The sequence below is a fragment of the Rhinopithecus roxellana genome, chromosome 16, assembly GCF_007565055.1.
Source record: "Rhinopithecus roxellana isolate Shanxi Qingling chromosome 16, ASM756505v1, whole genome shotgun sequence".
Taxonomy (NCBI): Eukaryota; Metazoa; Chordata; class Mammalia; order Primates; family Cercopithecidae; genus Rhinopithecus; species Rhinopithecus roxellana.
The window spans coordinates 41,449,648-41,471,480 of record NC_044564.1 but is presented as its reverse complement, the minus strand read 5'-3'; the positions used below and the strand labels follow the sequence as shown (position 1 = coordinate 41,471,480).

General features: G+C 40.8%; 1 protein-coding gene across 1 annotated transcript in view; it reads right to left on the bottom strand.

Annotated features, from left to right (window-relative positions):
• The window catches only part of GNAQ (G protein subunit alpha q), a 327,817-nt gene extending 308,405 nt beyond the window's left edge, over positions 1 to 19,412 (bottom strand). Inside the window, exon 1 of the mRNA XM_030919268.1 lies at positions 18,701 to 19,412. Coding sequence (XP_030775128.1) covers positions 18,701 to 18,836 — 136 coding nt within the window. The 5' untranslated portion in view covers positions 18,837 to 19,412. The remainder of the gene's footprint in view (positions 1 to 18,700) is intronic.
• Between the last annotated feature and the right edge of the window lie 2,421 nt (positions 19,413 to 21,833).

Here is a 21,833-nt window from a genome sequence, read left to right as displayed (position 1 = left end):
AAAGTGCTGGGATTACAAGTGTAAGCCACCTCACCTGGCCTCAGAAGGGAATTTTCAAATACCCAAGAATTCAGGAAACACATCACTGACGGACCCATCATTAAAAAACCTATCTGAAGGTATAATCTAGCCAACTCATAGATGAATAAAAATAAATAAAAGCATATAATTAAATTGAGAGAAGAAATATTTGATGATAAGCATTTAAACAGAACTAATGCTAAATATGCATCTTAATTGCAGACACAAATATATATATATACACATATATGTACACAATTTCTGAAAGAAAACAGAATAAAAAAGTGATAAATAACAATATACTTAAATGAGGTTCCTTAGGTTTAATTATGATTCCCTGTGATCATCCCAGATATTCAATATGAAATCAAAGGAGTAAGAGTTTTAGAAAGTGTGAAAATAAATAAACTCTAGGTATGAAATTTGAGACTACTACAGAATCACTTTCAAAACATTAAAGATCACATTGGCTGCAAGATCAAATATTAACTTGATGTTAGCAAAGATGAACAAAGAGTGAAGAAAGGGGGCGTAAGTGGGAAGAAGAGCAAACTACTGCAGGATTAAGAGAGCAGATGTAGGTGAATAGTTAGGAATCTGTAATTAGGAGGAAGAACAGAATAAAGGAAATGTAAATTAGAGCAATGAATGTGGAAGTGATCTGAACACCATAAACACCTCTCCTTCCATCTGACACAAATACCCGTATTATATTCAAATTAAGGTAATTTCAATTTTATCTTTAGCCTTTTAATAACCATCAATAAACCCTAGACTTCAGAAAGACGCCCTTAGCCACTGACAATTTTATGTTTTTCTTACAAGACTTCTATCATCTGACATATCCAATGTTGCCTTTGAGAAGACTGTTAAAGAAATACATAAAATAAAATGTGTTGATGTTATTACTAACCACGAAGATTTAGAGAACCATTCTAAGTCTGGTATTGCCAATTTGTCTATAACAGACAGGAACAAAAAAGTTAATACATGAAAATAAAATACCAGAAAAAACGGAAAATGGAATAATCAGAGGTTGGCAAATACCTGCCAGAATGCCAAATCCAGCTTCTGTTTGTTTTTGTAAAAAAAATTGCATTTGAACATAGCCATACTCATTTATTAACAAACTGTTTGTGGCAGAGTTGAGTAGTTCTAATAGAGGCCATATAGCCCAAAAGCCAAAAATATTTACTATCTAACCCTTAAAGTTTGCTGATGATCCCCGGTACAGGTAAAAAAAATTTCCCTCCCATGCAGGGGAGGGACATATAATACCATCTGGTCTCTGAAGACGATAAATTGAGAAACGAAAACGGAATATGACTACTGAAAGTTATATAAGCTATCAATAGTAAAATTAAAAGCAGAGTACATACCTTTCAAATTATCAGCGTGGAAAGCACAACAAACTCAATACAAATCCCAAAGGAGAAAGAGAAAAGGAAACAATGGAGACAGAGGAATAGGGGTAGCTGCAAGAAATCAAGAAAGAATCAGAAAACGGAAATCAGATGCCAATAAATCCTAACCATATTCATCATACATCAAGTGTAAGAAGAATAAACTCAACTACTTTAGGAAAAGACTCACTCAGGCTGAGGTTTAAAAAAACAAAAACTTTAGGCCGGGCGTGGTGGCTCACTCTTGTAATCCCAACACTTTGGGAGGCCGAGGCAGGCGGATCACAAGACCAGTCTGGCCAACATGGTGAAACCCTGCTTCTACTAAAAATACAAAAATTAGCTGGGCGTGGTGGCGCACGCCTATAATCCCAGCTACTTAGGAGGCTGAGGCAGGAGAATTGCTTGAACCCCGGAAGCGGAGATTGTAGTGAGCCGAGATCACGCCACTGCACTCCAGCCTGGGCAACGGAACCAAATTCAGCTTCAAAAAAAAAAAACTTTTGAGGGTAGCAAAAACAAAGAATAGTTGAAAATAAGTAAGAGAGATACATCAAGTAAATGCAAACAAAAGAACAATACTACTACTCAACGATGCTGAGTTCAAGATATAATAGCATTAACTTACATAAAAGGTAACGTGGTCATGACAAACTTTTAATTCTCATCGATATTTTTTATGCTCCTCGTAAGAGTACAGTCATACACCACATAACAATGTTTCAGTCAATAACAGACCACATAAATAACTGTGGTCCCACAAGATTATAATGGAGCTGAAAAATTCCTATCGCTTCGTGACATCGTAGCTATCATACAACATATTACTCACATGTTTGTGGTAATGCTTGTGCAACAAACCTACCGAGCTGCCAGTTGCACAAAAGTGTACAGTCATGTCCTAGACCCTCACATTCACTCACCACTCACTGACACCCAGAGCAATATCCAGCCGGCAAGCTCCATTCATGGTAAGTGCAATTTATGTATACCATATTTTATCTTTTATTACTGAACCTTTTCTATGTTATGTTTGGATACACAAATACTTACCACTGTGCTACAAAAGCCCGCAGTGTTCAGTACAATAACATGCTTTACAGGTTTGCAGTCTAAGAGCAATAAGCTTTACCACACAGCCTATATGTGTGTTGTAGGCTATACAATTTAGATTTGTGTAAGTACACTCTACAAGGCTCACACAATAACAACATCACCTGGCCACAAATTTCTCAGAAGGTATCCCCATTGTTAAGCAACATGTAACTGTACTTACATAGAGCAAAATTTCTGGAAATAGGAGAAAATGCCACAAACACCAGAGTCATGGAAGACTTCTGCAGAATTCTCAGTACTCGGCAGATTCACACACAATATAAAGAAGGAGATTAGCAGCAAATCTAAGTAATAAAATTATATAATACACATATATTTATGGTTTTAAGACATACACACATATGCATTTTATGTACCCATGAAACAAAAATTGACTATATATATTAGACTACAATAAATTTCAAAAAGTAAAAACAGTACAGACCACATTCTATCAAAATGACCTCAGAATAAATAACAAAGGTTGAAAAAAAATCACAACCACTTGAAAAATTTAAAATATATTAAACAATCCTGGTTCAAAAATAAAAATAAAAATTGTAATTTTAGAATATCTGTAAAAGGATAAGAATGCTACACAGGGACATGTAAAAAAACACAAAGCCTTAAACATTACTAATTCAAATTGAGAAAGCATTTTTTAAAATAATCTAAGAACTGGCCGGGTGCGGTGGCTCACGTCTATAATCCCAGCACTTTGGGAGGCCGAGGTGGGTGGATCATGAGGTCAGGAGATCGAGACCATCCTGGCTAACACGGTGAAACCCCGTCTCTACTAAAAATATAAAAAATTAGCCGGGCACGGTGGCAGGCTCCTGTAGTCCCAGCTACTCGGGAGGCTGAGGCAGGAGAATGGTGTGAACCGGGCGGCAGATCTTTGCAGTGAGCTGAGATCACGCCACTGCCTTCCAGCCTGGGTGACAGAGCAAGACTCCGTCTTGAAAAAAATATATATATATATATATATAAGAATTTTAACTCAAGAAAAAGTAAAAAATAAACCCAGAAAAACTGCAAGAAAAAAGTAATAAAGATAAGAAAAATTAATTAACAACAAGAATGCCAAGACAACTCAATGAGACAAGAATACGTTTGTTTCAACAAATGGTGCTGGGACAACTGGATATTCACACGCAAAGGATTATGTTGAAACCTCACATCACACCACATACAAAAATCAACTCAAAGTGTAAGACCTAAAACTACAAAACTCTTAGTAGAAAAGAGAGGTAAATTTTTGTGACTTTGGATTTTTCCAATGGTTTCTTCCATATGAGACCAAAAAACAGAAGCAAGTCTTACAAAGTAGATAAAATGGACTTCATCACCATTTAAAACTGTTGTGCTTCAGAACAATTCTGCATATAGCCAAATCTATCATCTAATCTTATCAGTTCTGTTTTCTCCCCCTTGGAGACATTTGTCCTAGGGCACTCTATCCTTCCATAAAGAAAACCATCAAATTTTTAGAAATACATAAATTAGGCCCGGCACAGTGGCTCACACCTGTAATCCCAGCACTCTGGGAGGCCGAGGTGGGCGGATCATGAGGCCAGAAGATTGAGACTACCTTGGCTAACACAGCAAAACCCCGTTTCTACTAAAAATACAAAAAATTAGCCAGGCATGGTGGCGGGTGCCTGTAGTCCCAGCTACTCAGGAGGGCTGAGGCAGAAGAATCGCTTGAACTTGGGAGGCAGAGGTTGCAGTGAGGTAAGATTGCGCCACTGCACTCCAGGCTGAGCAACAGAGCAAGACTCCGTCTCAAAAAAAAAAAAAGAAATATAGAAATAAAGTGAAAGCTAAAAGTGACAGAAAATCTAATTCAAATGATAAGTTGAGGCATCTGTTAATTATTTTTGTAGGCATATTTTGTAATTTTGTTAGTATATTTTATACGCAGTTTAGAAAATAAAAACTGTAAAATGAATATTCAATAAAATGCAAATAAACAATGAGATGTCTTTTTTCTACCCATTAAATTGACATAATCCAATGACAGCTAAAACTGTTATGTGTTGTGTTATGTTTTGTTATGTTATGTTATGTTATGGACCAAAACAGCTGATAATCAAACTCTAAAAAATGTGCATGAAAACAATCATACAAGCGTGCAAAAATACCCAACAATGTTCACTATAGCACTGATTATAACATTTTCTTAATAGAATCAAAGTAAATATTCATTAAAAGGTATCAGGTATAAACGGCAGTGTGCCGGTATTTAACAATGAGTTCTTCCAGAGATGGGAGTAAGCCCTAATCTCTATCTGCCAATTTCTGTGGTGTAAACCCTAGCACCTTGTCTGATTTCAAGCTACCAAAGTTCGTTCACTAAATGTAGAGTTGAGACAGAAAAATGTTCAAAACTGGCTTTTGTGAGCAGGTACAAACTAGCTGCATCACACCACTGTATGATTCAAAATGCATGGAAACACTAAAAAGCCATAAATATGATCCAAAATATTTATATTAACATGGAAAGACATTCTACATACTACTGAATGAAAAAAATCCTATTACACATAGAACAGCTTATGCTGTGTCATCTGTGACACTGAAACTTATATGTACATTTCATCTTCATTTTGAAAGAAAAAGAACCATACATCAGTGATGTATAACACACTACATTCAACCTAGTTTTGCCCATAACAATGGCAGTAAATCTAGCTTTCATGGAGTATCTAAAGCAGATCATGATTTTTATTTTAAAACAGAATAGCAAAAGATCAACAGTTTTGGCTTATAGTAATTAAAAACTTCTGTATCAAATACTACAAAACAACGAAAAGGAAAAACAACAGACTGGCGTTACGTTTTTGGCAATAAAAATGACAAAGGCTAATTTCATTTCTAGGTCTGGAGTTCAAAAATAGGCAAAGGAAATGAAAAAACAATTCACAAAAGAAGCAATTCAACTAGAAAAAACATACGGGGAAATGATCAAATCAATGCAAAGTTTAGAACTATGTGCCATTTTTGCCTACTAACTTACTGGTATTCTAATAATATCGTTCATGATGCTGCAAACTGTATACAATCATTTCAGAACATGTTTTGGGTATGTATAACCAAGGTTGTAAAATTTTTCATATCCTCAGACCTAGAAATAACATTTCTATGAATCTATTCTAACAAAATTGTCTGTGTGCATGTTTTAAAAAGCTGTCTCTACCAAGAACTTCATCACAGCATTATTTTTAAAACGAAATCATTGGGAGAAACCTAAATGTACAAAAAAAAAAAAAAAAGAGTAAACAATACATATCCTCTCAAAAGAATCTTATACAGGCCTTTCAAATGCTAATATGAAGTCTACATAGCCACATAAAAAATGCTTATAACCTAATGTTAAATTGATCACATCTATGTAAAAAAACAGAAAAATAAAACAAACTATAAAGGAATGTGCAAAAAGAGAGCACGGTTCTTAGGTTAGACTGGTATATTTTTGATAAATTTATGAATACATTTTAAAACGCTTTATTAAATTTTGTGCAAAAAAACTTGCATTACTTGTAAAATTTCAAAATCACTGAAAAACAGGCTAAAAAATGTAATTAAATAACAGAATGTGGATTGTCATTATTCTTACAAAGACTAGCATGAAAACAACATAATGTATTTCTTAAGAACGTCAGAAAATTCTTAAGTGGAAGAAAATAAACATTTCTTCTCGACTCAAACTTGGACTATCTATTAAGCACAATAGTTTTCCTCCTTACTACACTTTTTTTTTTTTTTTTTTACTATTTTAACAAACAACCAAACCACCAAAGGACAGTATCTCAGCTACTCTTATTTCATTCCAAAGAGAGAATAAAAGACAACATAAATTCAGGCCATAGCATACTGCTTAAAGATACATTATAGTATAAAACATAAAGAATATTTTTAATAGAAATCATTGTGTCAAGCCACAATTAAGGACTAGGGATGAACAACACATTCATTAATTCTGAGATGGATACACTGTAATTTGAGTAGCAATTCACAGGTAGACTCCAGGGGTTTAGAAACATGTTCCCACCTACTGTAGAAGAATCTGTTCCCCTAAGAAGCATGGCCTAGAGTAGAAAGCCCTACAGAAAATACGTTTCTCAAAGGACAGAGCTAGTGATTTCCATGAAAATATACTTGGAATCAGGATTTTCCTAACGAAATATTGATGAAGTCCTATAATTTCCTCCATTACAATGCCTCTCTTTACGAAGACATATTGCATAAGGAAACACAAACTGTTTCTCTGAAAACGATAAAGCAACATAACAGGTATTTTCTCCCATATAAGATGAGAAAACGCATGGGACTCATCACTACAAGAAGTGGTATGTGCCCAAAATTTGTAATCGTTTCTACTGTGATTTGGATAACATCTTAGATGGTAACCCACGGCAAAATAGGAGAAAGTAGAATGTTCTGAGGACACCCATTCATTAGCCCTTGAAGACAGCAAGAACCTTCCACCTCCAGACTCCATGTCAGAGCCAAACTTGACTCCAAAAGGAGATAGTGCTTGGCAATTCATTAATTCTTGGACCATTAGGAAGTAATTGATAAATAAAAATATAAAGTTTCATTTCAAGTACCTTTTGTTTCTGCATTACCGAGTTTTTCTCTCAAATTATAAAAAATTATTCAAATTGTCCAAAATACATGCAGCTTCATTTTGAATATCAGTCATAATTAGAAAGAGAACTTTCGGAACCTTTAGGCTAGGCACGGAGCTCATGCCTGTAATCCCAACACTTTGGGAGGCCAAGGCGGGTGGATCACCTGAGGTCAGGAGTTCAAGACCAGCCTGACCAACACTGGTGAAATCCCGTCTCTACTAAAAATACAAAAAACTAGCCAGGCGTGGTGGCGGGCACCTGTAATCCCAGCTACTTGGGAGGCTGAGGAAGGAGAATCACTTGAACCTGGGAGGCGGAGGGTGCAGTGAGCCGAGATCGCGCCACTGCACTACAGCCTGGGTGACACAGTGAGACTCCAACTCAAAAAAAAAAAAAAAGAAAGACAGAAAGAAAAGAAAGAGACTTTAGGAACCTTTAAAAATCCTAGGGAAAAAGTCTACTCTTAGGCTTGGATGTAATGGCCCAGAATATGAACAAGACACAAGAGCATACATTCAATTGATAGGTGCCTTTTCTCAGCTAAAAGGTGTTATTTCTACATTATATGCCTCCACTTTGCATGAATCTACCTGGCAAGAATATCTCATGATATTGCTTATTTATTTATTGCCATGGGCAACTGAAAGCTCTTTTACCATAGGAGATGCAAGTCAAGCAAAAGCAGATTTCCTGTGCAAAGATGTCTCAAGAGACATCTCATAACCCATCACAGGATTAGCAGAGTTCTCAGAACAGTAATAGGTGCATTTCTATCACCTGAAACAGCTGACAGAAAAAAAAAAAAAAGAAAAACATGGAGGAAACATGTTGCAAATTTTCTTTGTACTCTGTCACCGGTTTTTCTTAGGACACAGCTTACTGAGAGTTCTATGCTTACCTATTTAACCACCTCTGGAACAAAAGGACAGGAATGAGTACATGCAACACAAACTACTCCCATCCCACCAAGGCTTCTACACTTACTTGCTCATCTCCCAACCCACCATCTGGGTGAGGAAGGGCACAGTGGATTTGACAATGAGGATGAAAACATGTGGTAGGATGGTGGAGGCGGCCAGAAGAGGCAGCATTGGTCTGGCTCTTCCTGATTTAGAACATCAATCCAAGGCATGAGGCACCTCTCCTTTGCTCTTCTCTCCTCTCCAGAGCCCAGCAAAGACACAACAGTGCTACCCCTATTGGCAACAACACCCTCTGCCCTTCCAAGCCCCATGGGACTCCCTATTACTCTACCCTATCTACGCCTGTTCTTTTCCCTGGCACCCATTCAACTGCTCATGTGAGATCAAGGTAAGGAAGTCCAACACTGATAAGATGACGAGGAGAAGGCCCTCGGCCAGGAGTAAAGTGGGCCTAGGAATGCCAATTGCCTGCCTGGCACCTCCAGCGGAATTAAGCTTTTCTTACAGTTTCTCCAGAACTAGCATGAGAGTCCAGCTGCTCTTTCTTTGGCCACAGAGTCTTTGTCCAGAATGCAAATGAGGGACACAGAAAGCTGCCTCTTTTTTTTTTTTTAGACAAGGTCTCACTCTGTTACCTAAGCTGGAGTGCAGTGGCATGATCACAGCTCACCGCAGCCTTGACCACCTGGACTCCTAAGTAACTGGGACCACAGGCATAAGCACCCACGCCCTGCTACTTTTTGTATTTTCGGTAGAGACCAGGTCTCACCATGTTGCCCAGGCTGGTCTTGAATTCTTTGGCTCAAGTGATCTGATTGCCTTGGCTTCCCAAAGTGCTGGGATTACACGCGTGAACCACCACACCTGGCAAAGCTGATTTCTTAAGGTTTCTCTGATCATGGTCATGCCAATGGAGGATGGCTCAGAGGCCATAGCATGAGATATATTTTAAAGCAAAAAATTATAAAAATCTTTTACTTCTTTGTATGCACGCTATAGATGTTTCTACCATTATCTTTTTTTCTGGTTTTAATGAAAGCCCCAAGAAAATAAGGGCACAGTGATGGAAAAAGAAATGAACACACAAGATCCATCCAATGTTTAATTCTAAATCTTTCCTAGAAAGCCCTAGAAAAGAGACCTGCTAGCTCCAAATATAAAGCAGCCCCCTAGATGTGCCCTACTGGGCATTCCCAGCGCTCAGGCTCACTGGCCAACCAGCTGTCACTGAAAATGGCAGAGATGGGCTTGGGCAACAAGATTATTTGTAGGCAAAGGAAAAGCAATGTTGTGTTTGGCTTCTGTCACACATATACTAAAGAGGAGCAACGCTTAATGACCAATGAAGAAAAAAACAAACAAAAAGCAGTAGTAAGTCAAAGGAAGCTGCTTGAGGATACGTTAAAAAAGACCCAGTCCTGAGCCGAGCAGCGATGGAACACTGCGTCTCTCGGGCTCCACCTCTGTGCCTCCCAGGATATCGCCCTTCCTGCAGGAAGCAAGAGACCCATGCTGATATGACAGGAGGTTTCTGATACCATTTCTTGTGAAGACATTGCAACTATCAGCAGCATGCCAGGCGGCACCAGGGGAGCTCTGGACAGACTCACTAAGGCTTCATTCACAGGCCCCCGTCAAAGTGCTCCCCACTGCGGGGCACTTGGAGTTATTACAGAGGGCAAAGAGAAGAGCCAGGCCAGTCCGAAGGAGCCACCAGACCTGGCAATGCCTCCTGGTAGAGCCCATCACCGCTGGAGACGACAGCAAGCTCAGACCCCTCCTCCAGGGGTGAGTTTGGGCAGAAAGTGGCCAAGACGCCAAAGCTGCAAAGGAGAAGGAGAAAAAGCTTCAAAGTTCAAATGGTCCTTAGAGATCATCTGGTGAAATCTCTTCATTCTACAGGTTTCTATAGAAAAGGCAAATGATCAAAATACCCTGAGGTTAGTTCTGTGGGAGAAAAAGATTCCGTAAGCAGGGTAGGAATACTTCACCCCACTTTCAGTCACAGATTTTAGAAAAGATATATGTAACAAATCCAAAATGCACAGCCATAAAAGGTGCTTATTTAGCCAAAAATTAAACATAAAACACTTTCACAAAACCAGTCTGCTATTGTTTTTAAATTATTGCATGACTTACCAATGCTCAAAAATGTATCACAAGAGTTACGGAGACAAGAGAGTTAAACCTGGCAATCTTTTAAAGGCAAACTGAACAAGAATTAAAGTCATCTTGTATTATTAGAACAAGTCACAGGAAATGGGTCATCTCTCTAGGACAAGGGGAAAATTGCATTTGCCATCTGCAGAAAGAACGCATACTATAATGAAGGTGCTCTGCAAAGCGCAGGTCCTAAATATCAATTCACATGGCAAGAAAATATCAAAACAAACCCATTCCAAAAATGTGCTCAGGCTGATTGGGAATAACAAAAGTAAAGGCCACTGCTATTGCCATCACCCTTAACTACCTGTATGGAAATATAATCAGAAAAATATGAGAAAAGGATTTTCAAATCATTAAATGAGAAAGATGCCTACACATGCCTAAAGCACCTTCTCCCCTCTTCCAGCAAATGCACTGCATCCGATTCTGAAACCCACTGGCCTGTGATAGATTATCCAGCACGGGCTCACTAACTCTCTGCTGGTAATCATGAACCAATCTCAAGTCCCTGCCCTTTGGAAAAGGAAGGAGAATTTTACATTGTGTTCAGTAACAATTTATTTTTGCTTTGCAGACCAGAGTAAGTATTGCAAAAGAAAGTTAATCATCTCCTAAACACACATTCACAAATTCCTTCCTTTGAAATGTATTAAAGCACCCAACTTCCCCCCTCTCACCAGCTCACAGCCACATGATATCTCACAGAAGCACCAACTTGGAAGTTCTCTAAATTATAAGGAAATGTGCAAGTCAGAGAATCTGAGGAATCTCTTTAGCATTTGTTTAAGAAAGATCTGATGAGGAATTAAATGGGTGGATGGTATTCACACGGAAGGGATGGGTATGGGGGGCTACAGAAATCACTGGTAGACTGAAAAGTAAGTGGGTAAATCACAGAAGCATTCCTCTTTAGAAGCAACTAGATGCCTGCAGTTACCAGTAAATACATACCCGTAGAAGATGTCACCAATCACCCTGTTGCCCCTACAGTAAAAGAAAATGTAGAAAAGAAACAATAAAAATGAAAAAAAAAACTTTCAACATAAAAAAAAAATTCTATTTCTATTTTTTAGAAAGTGATGCTGATCAAAAAAAAAAAAAAAGTCGGATTCTTGGAAAGCACAATTAATTCATGATTTTAGTTTTCCAAAGGGAAAAAACATGAGGCTATCTCCTAGAAATACATATAACTATGTTTCTAAACATCACTGTTCGCTTCTGGTAACAGAGCCAAAAAGTCTGGCTAGATCTCTTTTTCTTTAATTTGTGGGTCAATTATTGTGTGTACACACACACACATATACACACAATATAATGGCATTAGTAACATTTTTATTCCCAACTGCACCACAATCCATTACACACTTCCTTGAAAACAACTAGTTTATTTCTAAAGCAGACATATAGTTCACAATCCATGATTAATCCTGTAATAAAATTAGGTGCACGGATTGTCAAATTTCAAAGCACTTGTGTAACAGCTTTCCATTGGAACAGCTGGATCAATTGCTATTGGCTTTTAACTGGAAACACTGAGAATGTTCAACTGAAACGTTGTCCCTAGAGAACAAATGAGAGGCAGGCAAGAAGACAAAAACTGTTCCATCTTTAAAACAGAATTCCTTTTACTGTGCCCCCAGTGGCCCACAAAACAGCAAAGAGGAGTCGAAAATGGAGAACATATGGATGATGCCTATTGGAAGAAAGCAGGGAATTGAAATTCACTTCCTCCGATTACCCTCCATTCGTTTTGGAATCCAGTTTTCCACACACATCCCTAGTTACTGATAGTAGAATCATCAGCAACTGAGATAAAGATACAAGAACAAGGATCTTTGCCTTCATGGAGCTTCCAATCCACTTAGAAACACAAGGTAAGTGGTCATAAGCAGTTTCTCATGCATAAAGGCAAAAAATGATACGTTCCAAAGGACAGAGTTCAGATTCTCAAGATCATCTGCATTCCCCAGTCCTGTGATCCCCAGGAAGCTCCTACAACGGCCTTCAGATATTCTGTCTCTTTCTGTGTATGCCAATAGAAAAGCTAAAGCCAGGAAGGATAAAAGTCAGAAGGGCATGTCAGTATGAGGACATCAGCTACAAAACAAGAACTGTGCAAAGTGCTTAGTCTTTCCTGTTGGCAAATAAGACATAAGGAGCATTTCATACAGCACATTATTTGGCACATACTAGGTGCTCATATTTGTTCCTTTGACTAGCATTCTGTCATGGAACTGTTCCTTCTTAAGTTATGCCTGGTAAAAAAAAAAATTAGAAGAAATATTTTTTAGTAACTGACAAGTGTATGTTGAAAAAATGGATATAAGATATCTTCATAATTTGATTTTTAAATAATACTAATTTTGTTCTTTAAAATTAACCATAAAGGTTTTTAACAAAATATTCTGCACTGATTATGGCTATGTATAAACGTTATCAACACAGCTGCATAGTGAATCCAATTTGGGATTCTCGGCACCGCAATATGGACATTTATTTTTGTTTGTAAAGCCTACATTGATGACCACCTAGGATGTGCTAACTAATTTCGTCAGTATGCCTAGGTCCTCTTTACTACGTTAGTAATAACGTAGTATTTTTTCTGATGAGAAATCAGATTTTTACATATCAGTAATGTAACAAATCAAAGGTGCTTGTTGAACAACTTCCTATAATTTTATTAGTAACAGCTATTCACACAAAATTGTGTTTGGGTCTGAGGGGAGCTCTTTCTTTAATGTTACTCCATTTGGCAGAACAAGAGTAAACGTTCACGGTTTACTGTAGTCAGTTATTGCCACAGATTTAATTACCAACAATCGCACATTTTACCTTCTAGTGCTATTTCACACTTCCCTAGGATTAAGTCTACAGAGATCTTAACATGACTTAAAAAAAGCATTACAAAAGTTTTCCTTTGAAAAATGTGACTGCCTCCCGCTCCAACCAGGAAATTCGACTTTTAAATTTGTTGCTTCACATACTTGTATTTTCCTCAACCCAATACAGAGGAAACAGATTCCCTCCACCTTCTCAGGGAGAAAGCAATCCTAACCTCCTTATAAAATGGCTTCTCTCTCTTCCAAGATGTACCCTTTGAGCTCCCTATTTTCCCTCTGCAACATCCAATCAACATTTCCACTAATATTAACGGAACGAATAACTCCCCTTAAAGAAAAATTAATATGAATCCTGGAATCAAAACCTTCCTTAGAAAATCTTGTTAATTTCTTTTCAAGTGTAAGTTTGCCTGGATCATAAAGAAAAATCTGTTCCTTTTTTCTGCTAAGTTTAGCATAGCACGCAGCCTCACAACTGCAAAGGCTGTTTCAGGTCCTAAAAAATTCATCTGTAATAAAAATCATAACTGTTTTCAATAGGCACTTCTGAAAACTGAACATAAGCCATTTCTCCTAAAGTAGAGCTGGGTTGGTTTTCTTTTTTAATGAAAAAGATTATATCAAATTTATTTGTATTAAACAAAATGGCTACTGAATTAGTCTTCTGGTTCTCCTTTCTAAACTTAGTTTAAAATATGTGAATAGATAAACCTGCAATATTTTCACTGTTCAGCAGGGTTTTAATTTGTGCCAGATTTGCCATATGAAGAAATAGCATATAGGGGTACAGGATGGGACATCATATGGAGATCCAGACAATGAATCTACATAGTTCAATGGAAAAATCTTACTCCGAAGGCTTTGTTACACAGTCAGAGCCACAGTTTTGATTTTTATGGAGGATATTCCCACTTTGCTGTTCTGATATAAACTATAAGTACTTTGTTTCAACAACAACAAAAAAAGGGAATTGTATCCAAATAAATCCTGACATTCAGAAACATATTCAACACTTGGAAACTAAAAGAGTAGCAAAAAATAAAACCTGTTAGTCCCTCAAGCAGTCTCATAAACACCATTATTTTTCTATTTCTAGGGAGCTGTTGTTATTGAGGCTACTTAGACCAAGACTTTCGTTCAACAGTTCTAAGTCACCATCCTAGATGGCACTGACCTCTAGGTTAATCCAGGCAATCAACACACCCACTCCAGTGAACTTTACTGAGGGTTAGTGGAAAGCATGCTCTTTTCCAGATGTGTAGAAATTAACTCCCCATACAGTTTAAATTGGCTACAGCATTTCCAGCCTTCCAAGCCCCTTCTTGGTCTAAAACTGTACAGCTTTCAGTACAAATGCATATCCTTCATATTAAAAATGTTTTAACTGCAATTCCTGAAATTCTGTATTTAATTATGGTGGGTTTGCTCATGTTATTGCATAGGTCAATCACAAACACCCATTTAGGCATCACCTGTGGTCTACAGAATATTAAAACTTCACTGAGCCCTGTACCATGGAGAAAACTGTATGGTAAAAAGATGAGAGGGTTAAACTAGCCTCTACACGATAAAAAGTAATAAAAAATATAGAATGGTTTTTCTTTTCTTTAAACTTTCACACTTTAAGCATGACTGTTACCATTCTCAAATGCATCCAGTACAGAACTGTAACACACTGATTTAATGTGTGATGCAACACCTTATATTAACACTTCCTATCCTGGAATGCATTTATAATCAATTGGCTCAAAGAGTTACACACAATTTTTTTAAGATCCTGATTATATCTGCCACAGATAAAAACACTATATATTCCTATGTTTCTATAAATGTATTCATTATTGTCTGTTCTAATTTCCAGCAGGATGGTAATAAATAAATTCATTTACTCAGCCAATATTTATTGAGAGCATTCTACGAGTTAGATATTGTGCTTGAAGCTGGGATTTAATAGTGAGTAAAACAGACACAACCCATACTCTCATATGTCTGCAGTGTACAACAGCAAGAAAATCTATGCTCACATATAAAATTCAGTTCAGAATTCCAAGAGCATTTAAGGTCTTCCATTTAAGACTGGCCTATCACGACCAGCCTAACATGGTAAAACCCTAGCTCTACTAAATATAAAAACAAATAGCCAGGCGTGGTGGCGCATGCCTGTAATCTAAGCTACTTGGGAGGCTGAGACAGGAGAATCGCTTGTACCTGGGAGGCAGAAGTTGCAGTGAGCTGAGATCACGCCATTGCACTCCAGCCTGGGCAACAAGAGCAAAACTCCACCTCAAAAAAAAAAAAAAAGACTGGCCTAAACTTTGCCTGTTTCAATAGCGATAATTCAATCAATTAAAGGGGGTTTGCTAAATCTTCCTATTTGATAATTAAGATCTAAAGAGTAAAAGACTTCAAAAACATGTAAAATAAGAACAGGTTAATAGGAAAAAAATGTTTTTTCTAGGAACTGAAAAAAATTTCAGGATAACTATATGTAACATGAAGCAGGCATTCAAGGCCATTTGTATTACACAGCCTTACAGACAAATTACATTAAATGAGCTTATCTACGTACCACCAATCGAAATATTTAGTGAATATTCATGAAAATTAATCAATTAAAGGAAATATGTGCTTTACACCTACAAAATACACAAAAACATTAACCAAGTAAAAATGAAGTATGCTCTTGTGTATCTACATTGAATGCAAAGACTAAGTTTTGAGTGTCAAAATAAACACTAATATAAATGAATTCAAAGAATGAGTAAGTTAAAAGACAACAAGAAAATAATTCAAAATTTAATGTAATATTCTTATAGTGGTAGATTTCAGGGTTCAAATTTCTAAAGTTAAAATAAAAATATATAATATATAAGCACACGGAATAAATTTGGAAGATTAGCACAGCTGCCAAATATAAACCAAAATAGCCCAAATTTTACTGCCATACTTTCATCTAGTCAGGTACCCACTACTTGCCTTTTTAAATGTCTCCATATTATTAATACACAAAAGTAAATAATTATATGAGCAAATGCAAGGGTACCCACTTTTATCCCTGTCAAACAAATCCTTTTCCATTAAAATGGCATCAAGTCTTGAACTAAAATTTACTTTGAAAACAATTTTATATTGAATTTCATTTCAAAATACAGTTATTCCTCCATAAACTGGTTAAAAATATTAGTAGATCTTTAAACTGTGAATGGATACATTCTATAATCTCCTCTGGACAGGTTTTGTTTAAATGACAGAAGGAACCAGAACATTCAGTCTACTCATCAAAGCAGCAAATCAGGAATTCCTCAAATGAAATCCCTCCCTAATATCTTCCTTGTTGAAATCAACCGTTCTGGATTCAACAACTCCTGAAATCACACTCATACACATACATGCACGCACAAATCCACATTTAGCATATATTACTATACAGATAGTGTATTGTGGTATTTATGTTGCAAAGGCAACATACCAAGAACATGAAGCAGTAACAATACTTGCATGATGTTACGCTAATAAGAGGGAAAAAAAGTTCTCCACACTACCACCACTTTAGCAGTAAAATTGGTTTACACTTTTTCTCAGAAAATTATCTCCAAGTTCATTTTTAAAAGCACAGTGTTATTTAAACACACAGTATGGAATTAAGCATCCATGTAAGTGTATTTCCCTTAAACATTCAAACCTAGGCCCATTGACAAACCGGTTCCCTGGGCTTCAACTCTTAGCTGCTGGGAAACTCAGAGCTGTCACTTTTCAGGCAAACAGGGTTGGCTGGAGAGACCTCAACTGCCCAGTTCACAGTTAAACAGAAACAAAGACTGTCAACAGGGCAACAGAAGAAAAAAAACAATTCTTAAAACAAGTCTCTCTAAAATACGTGCTTTTCCCCTTAATCATGCACTTAAACCCTCTACATATTTCTTTTGTTCTTTATTTTCTTCTCAATCTTGAGAACTCAGAAAACATTCAACTGCCTGTTTTCAGCCATTAGAAGTAGCTCAAAATGAGAATTTAAAAAAAAAAATCTTTACTTTCCAACTGCAGTTTGCCTCCTCCCTGGCTTCATTCCCCGCTAAGCCCACCTCTTTCATTCAGTGTTTTGCCTTCAGTTCTTTATAAACATGTGCCCATTTATGTGAGTTTCAAAATGAAGACATAAAGCATGTCATGTGAATTAACTATTAGTAACTATGTGTGTGATCAGTATATTTTGTTCCTGCTCGTAAATGATCCAGTATATAAGCAGTTCATTCCCAGAGGCAATTGGTTCCTTGAGCCAGCAAATGGAATGCTCAAGATAAGAAAGAAAATGCATGCTTCTCAAACACCAACTGACAGTACAATATTCTTTTCTTACAGAAATGTTTGAGAAACACATTTATTATACATGCAAATATCCAGAACACAAGGCATTTTTCAGGCCTGTTACTGCAAAGCTGTTTGCTCTTCCTACCACAATAGCTCAGGGTTCTGTCACTGTGGCTTGTATGTGAATCCTGATCGCTTGATTCTGAACATCCTCTCTGAGATAATCATCAATAAATTTCTCTTTGAGAAACTGACATTTTCTTGCTTAGAGTTAAAGCAGAATTTTTTCAAGACTAGAGGAAAATTTTTCCTGTATGCTTCCCGTTTTCCTTCTAGCCCAGATTCCAAAGATATTAAAATGCTATCTGTTTTAAACAAAAGGTTTCTATTTGTTGCCAAGAGAGTAACTGAGAGACTGCACTGGTTTTCGGCAGTAACTATTGTGAATTCAGGCCTAAATCTGGGTTGCCTCATTAAACAAAAGATACCGGTCGCTGTCAACAACCACACAGCACAACGCTCCCCTACCCTCATCTTTATCTAGAAGAAATGGTGCAGACGAGAATCACGCCTGTCACCATCCACTAGCCAAGAAACTCTTCTAGGCCCCCTCCTTTCGATGGTCTGGTGGCTATAGAGAAACAGCACTTGTGTGACACATTTGGGCTCGCCCTCCCGCCCCGCCCCCAATACACAGGCCCTTTCCTTGGAGGGCCAACCACTTGGCTTCCTCATCATCAGTGCTCCGGGAATCCAGCTGCGAGTCTGCCCACTGTTCCCCCATTCCCTCCTGACCCCAGAGAGCACTGATAATGGATGCACACGGGCCACCCCACCGCGGGCCCTCCCCCAACGTGCCCCGGCTCCGCTCGCCACCCGCTGGGCCACACACGGCTCCCCGCGCCACCACCCCATGGGGTGCTGCGGCCACGACACTGGAAGTTCAACCCCTCTGCCCACCTTTCCACCCCCGCGCCTCTGGCCGGAGTGATCTGCCATTTAGCAGATGCACAGCAGATAAGGCACAGCCCTCAGGGACACGAAAAGGAAAAAGCCGAGACACCCGGCAGGGCAGCCGCGACCCCTCTGCTGCGTGTGTGTGTGTGTGTGTGTGTGTGTGTGTGTGTGTGTGTGTGTAACGCGCCCGCGCGCCGCGCGGGTGAAGGCAGTGGCCGGGGGCGCGCCCGGGAGGGTAAGGGCTAGCCGCGGGCGCGGGGGGCGGGGGACGCCGAGGGCAGCTGTCCCGCAGGGCCAAGGATGGTGGGCTGGGGGCGCAGAGGCCCGGCGGGGCCCCGGGCGGTACTCACCGAGAAGCAGCAGCTTGAGCTCCCGGCGGGCGTCCCGCTTGTCCCTGCGGAGCTGCCGCTCGATCTCGTCGTTGATCCGCCGGGCTTCCTTGGCCTCCTCGCTCAGGCAGCACGCCATGATGGACTCCAGAGTCATTCTTCCAAAGTGCCTCCGCTGTAGCCCCGCCGGCACCCCCTGCTCACAGCGCGCACACACACCCTCCCGCCCTCGCTCCCCCGAGGCAGCGGTGGCCGCCGAGCCCCCGCCGCCCGGGCGCGCGGCCGGGACGAGCTCCGGGAACCGCCGCGGGGGCAGCGGCCAGGGCCGGAGCCACCAGGTGGGCCGGGGGCGCGGTGGGAGCGGATGGCCTGGGCCGACGGGAGAAGCGAGGCGGGCGCGGGAGGCGGGCGCTGGCTCGGGGGGCGCGTGAGAGAAGGCCGCCGCGCGCCCGGCCTCGCTCAGACGCCCGCGCCTCCTTCCCCGGGAACGGGCGGCCGGCCTCGCCCCCCGAGCCGCCGCCGCCGCCGCCGCCGCCTGCGAGGCTCCCCTACGCCGTGCGCCGGGCGGCGAGAGCTCATCCACCGGGGTGTCCCCGCAGCGAGCGGCCGCCGACGGCTCCCCGCGCCCGGCGCTGCCCGCTCCTCGCCGCCGCCTGACACGGCTCCCGGGCGCCTTCGGCCCTGTCCGCGCCCACCGCCCGGCTAGCGCGCAGACCCGGTTCCCGGCCCGCCCGGCAACCGCGCGCTCCTCCGCCTCCGCCTCCGCCCCCGCCAGACGCCCACCCCCTGCCCCGATTGCCAGGCGCGGAGCGGCTGCTCAGTGAGCGCCCTCCCCCTCGCCACACACACACATTTTCTTCTTTCTCTGAACTGGAGCACAGATCCGGGAGGGAGGAGGCGGCGGCGAAAGGAGGAGGGGAGGAGGCGGAGGGGACGGGCGCGGGAGGAGGGGAGCCGGGAGGCGGTGCCGCCGGGCCCCTCCTGGAAGGCTTTCCTGGGCTCGCGGCCGCCGCGGCGCGTCTCCCAGTGCGGCTCTCGCCTCGCCCGCGCGGCTCCCGGGCTGGGCCGGCTCTCTCGGGCTCTGCGGACGCCCACTGCTCCCGCACCCTGGGCAGAGCCCGCGGGCGCCGCGGTCACGGCCGCCGCTGCGTGCTAGGACCGCCGCCGACCTGCGGCTGCCGTCCGGCCGGGCGTGGTGAGGCGGGAATATGGCGGTCTCTGCCTGCCTCAGCCCACCGGCCCGGGAGCGCGGCCGCGGCCCCTGCTGAAGTCGCGGGAGGCGGCCCCGCGGAGCCCCGCACGCGCTCCCTGCGGCGCCGGCGCTGGCGTCCGCAGCTCCCGCGCTGTGCCTGTGTGCTCCGCGGGGACGCTCCTCAGCCGCTTCTGTGTTTCCCGTTCCTATTTCTAAAACGCCATTCGGTTAGAAACTCTCATGTCACCTCTGACCCCGGTGCAGTCTTAGAAAATAAGATCCTCTATACTGTGGGGGGCAACTGGGGAAGGGAGGGAATTGGCACCGGTGTCCGGAGGCATAGGGGGAGATTCACAGGCGAAGCTGTCCGCAAAGTAACGAGAGATAGAAATCTAAATCCTGAGCAGAGAAAGGAAGCTGCCTAAGTTTCCAACAGCCTCCCGATAGGTTCCAACTTTTCATGCCTTTGTTTTTTGGTGGTTGTTGGTTGTTTCTATTTTTTTTAAGTTGTTTTTGTTTTTGTTTCACAAGTTCTCTTGTTTCTGACAAGGCACACAATGTTTAACCGCCGAGTAATCGAATTTACCCTTCTAGACTGAAATTGAATTATGGATGACCTATGGGAAAATGTTAAATAATGTGAAATAAAAGGAAAGGAAACAATGAAATAGAAGAGAAACTAAGGTGGCCCCAGCAAAGTGGCATTCTAGTTTTTTTGGTTTGCAATATTTGAGGCAGTTAAGTGTCGTGTGCGTATTTCATTGTGATCGTCTGCTGATAAATAGCACACGAAAATAATCTTGTTCAGTCAGGTCCAGGAGGTGAAACTCATACTGCTTCCTGCCTTAAAGGAACCTGAGGTCTTCAAAGAAAATTGTCTTTTATGACGAGAACCGCTTTTTCACGTTTCATATGTTCTCTGAAGTGTCCCTGGTGCAACCTGCTGATCCAGAGTGTAAGGTATGATCATGACTTTGCTTTTGCTGCAGATCAAGAATTCATATAGGGTTCTTAGACAACAGGTGTGTAACTTCCTTCTTTCTTTCATTTGCCATTACTCCACCCTTTCGCACACATACACACACTGTAAACCAGGATTTAAATCAAGCAAGTCAAGATACAAAATGTACATTTTAGGTTCTCTCTTTAAAACCTAGAAAATAATTAAATTTCACCTTGGCCTGGAGAGCAGAGAGGGCAAACCTCAACCCTTGTATGTGAATGCCTACAAAGAACAGCTAGACTTGCTATGAAATTAAAATTTAAAATCAAGTGACTAAAGAAATTAAAGATTGAAATTCAGTGTGCAAAAATAGTGGCTTCAGGAGAAAAAATTTTAAGTTTGCATCCTCCTAATATATGTATGTATATGAGCTTTGGAGAGACACAAAACAATGAAAAACCAAGTGACAGAAAGCTTCAAGTGTCTGGTTTCCTACCCAAGGATCCTCTGAGACTTTCAAAAATGTCTTTTAAAATGAGCCATCAGGCTATCAGGTAATCTGTTTTTACTGAATTGTCCTATTATTTGATGAATTTGCCTGTTTCAGCAGGCTGTAGGTACAGTCAGAGTCTGTTTTGTCCCCCCTGTATCCCCCCAACATCAGGAACACTCCCTGGCACTTAGATACTTGAATGGATACAATGAATCAATAGGAGAATGTTTCAAATACTGGGGAGAAATCAGGAAGTAAGAAAAACCAGCATGCTACAGTGATAAAGCCATATATGGGTGTCAAGAAGGAAACAGGAAAAGAAATTCCAAGTCTGAGCCCAGATCTATCCAAAAACCTTTTCATACTATCTGGAGAGCATTTGCCAAGCAAATATTCCTAGAGACTAAGTCAAACAAATAGAACCCATGCAGAAACAACTGATAGTTGACCATGTTCTACAAGCACATACTCTAAAACATGCAACTAAACAGGGATCACGTTACAAAATCCCAGTTCATTCAGTCAA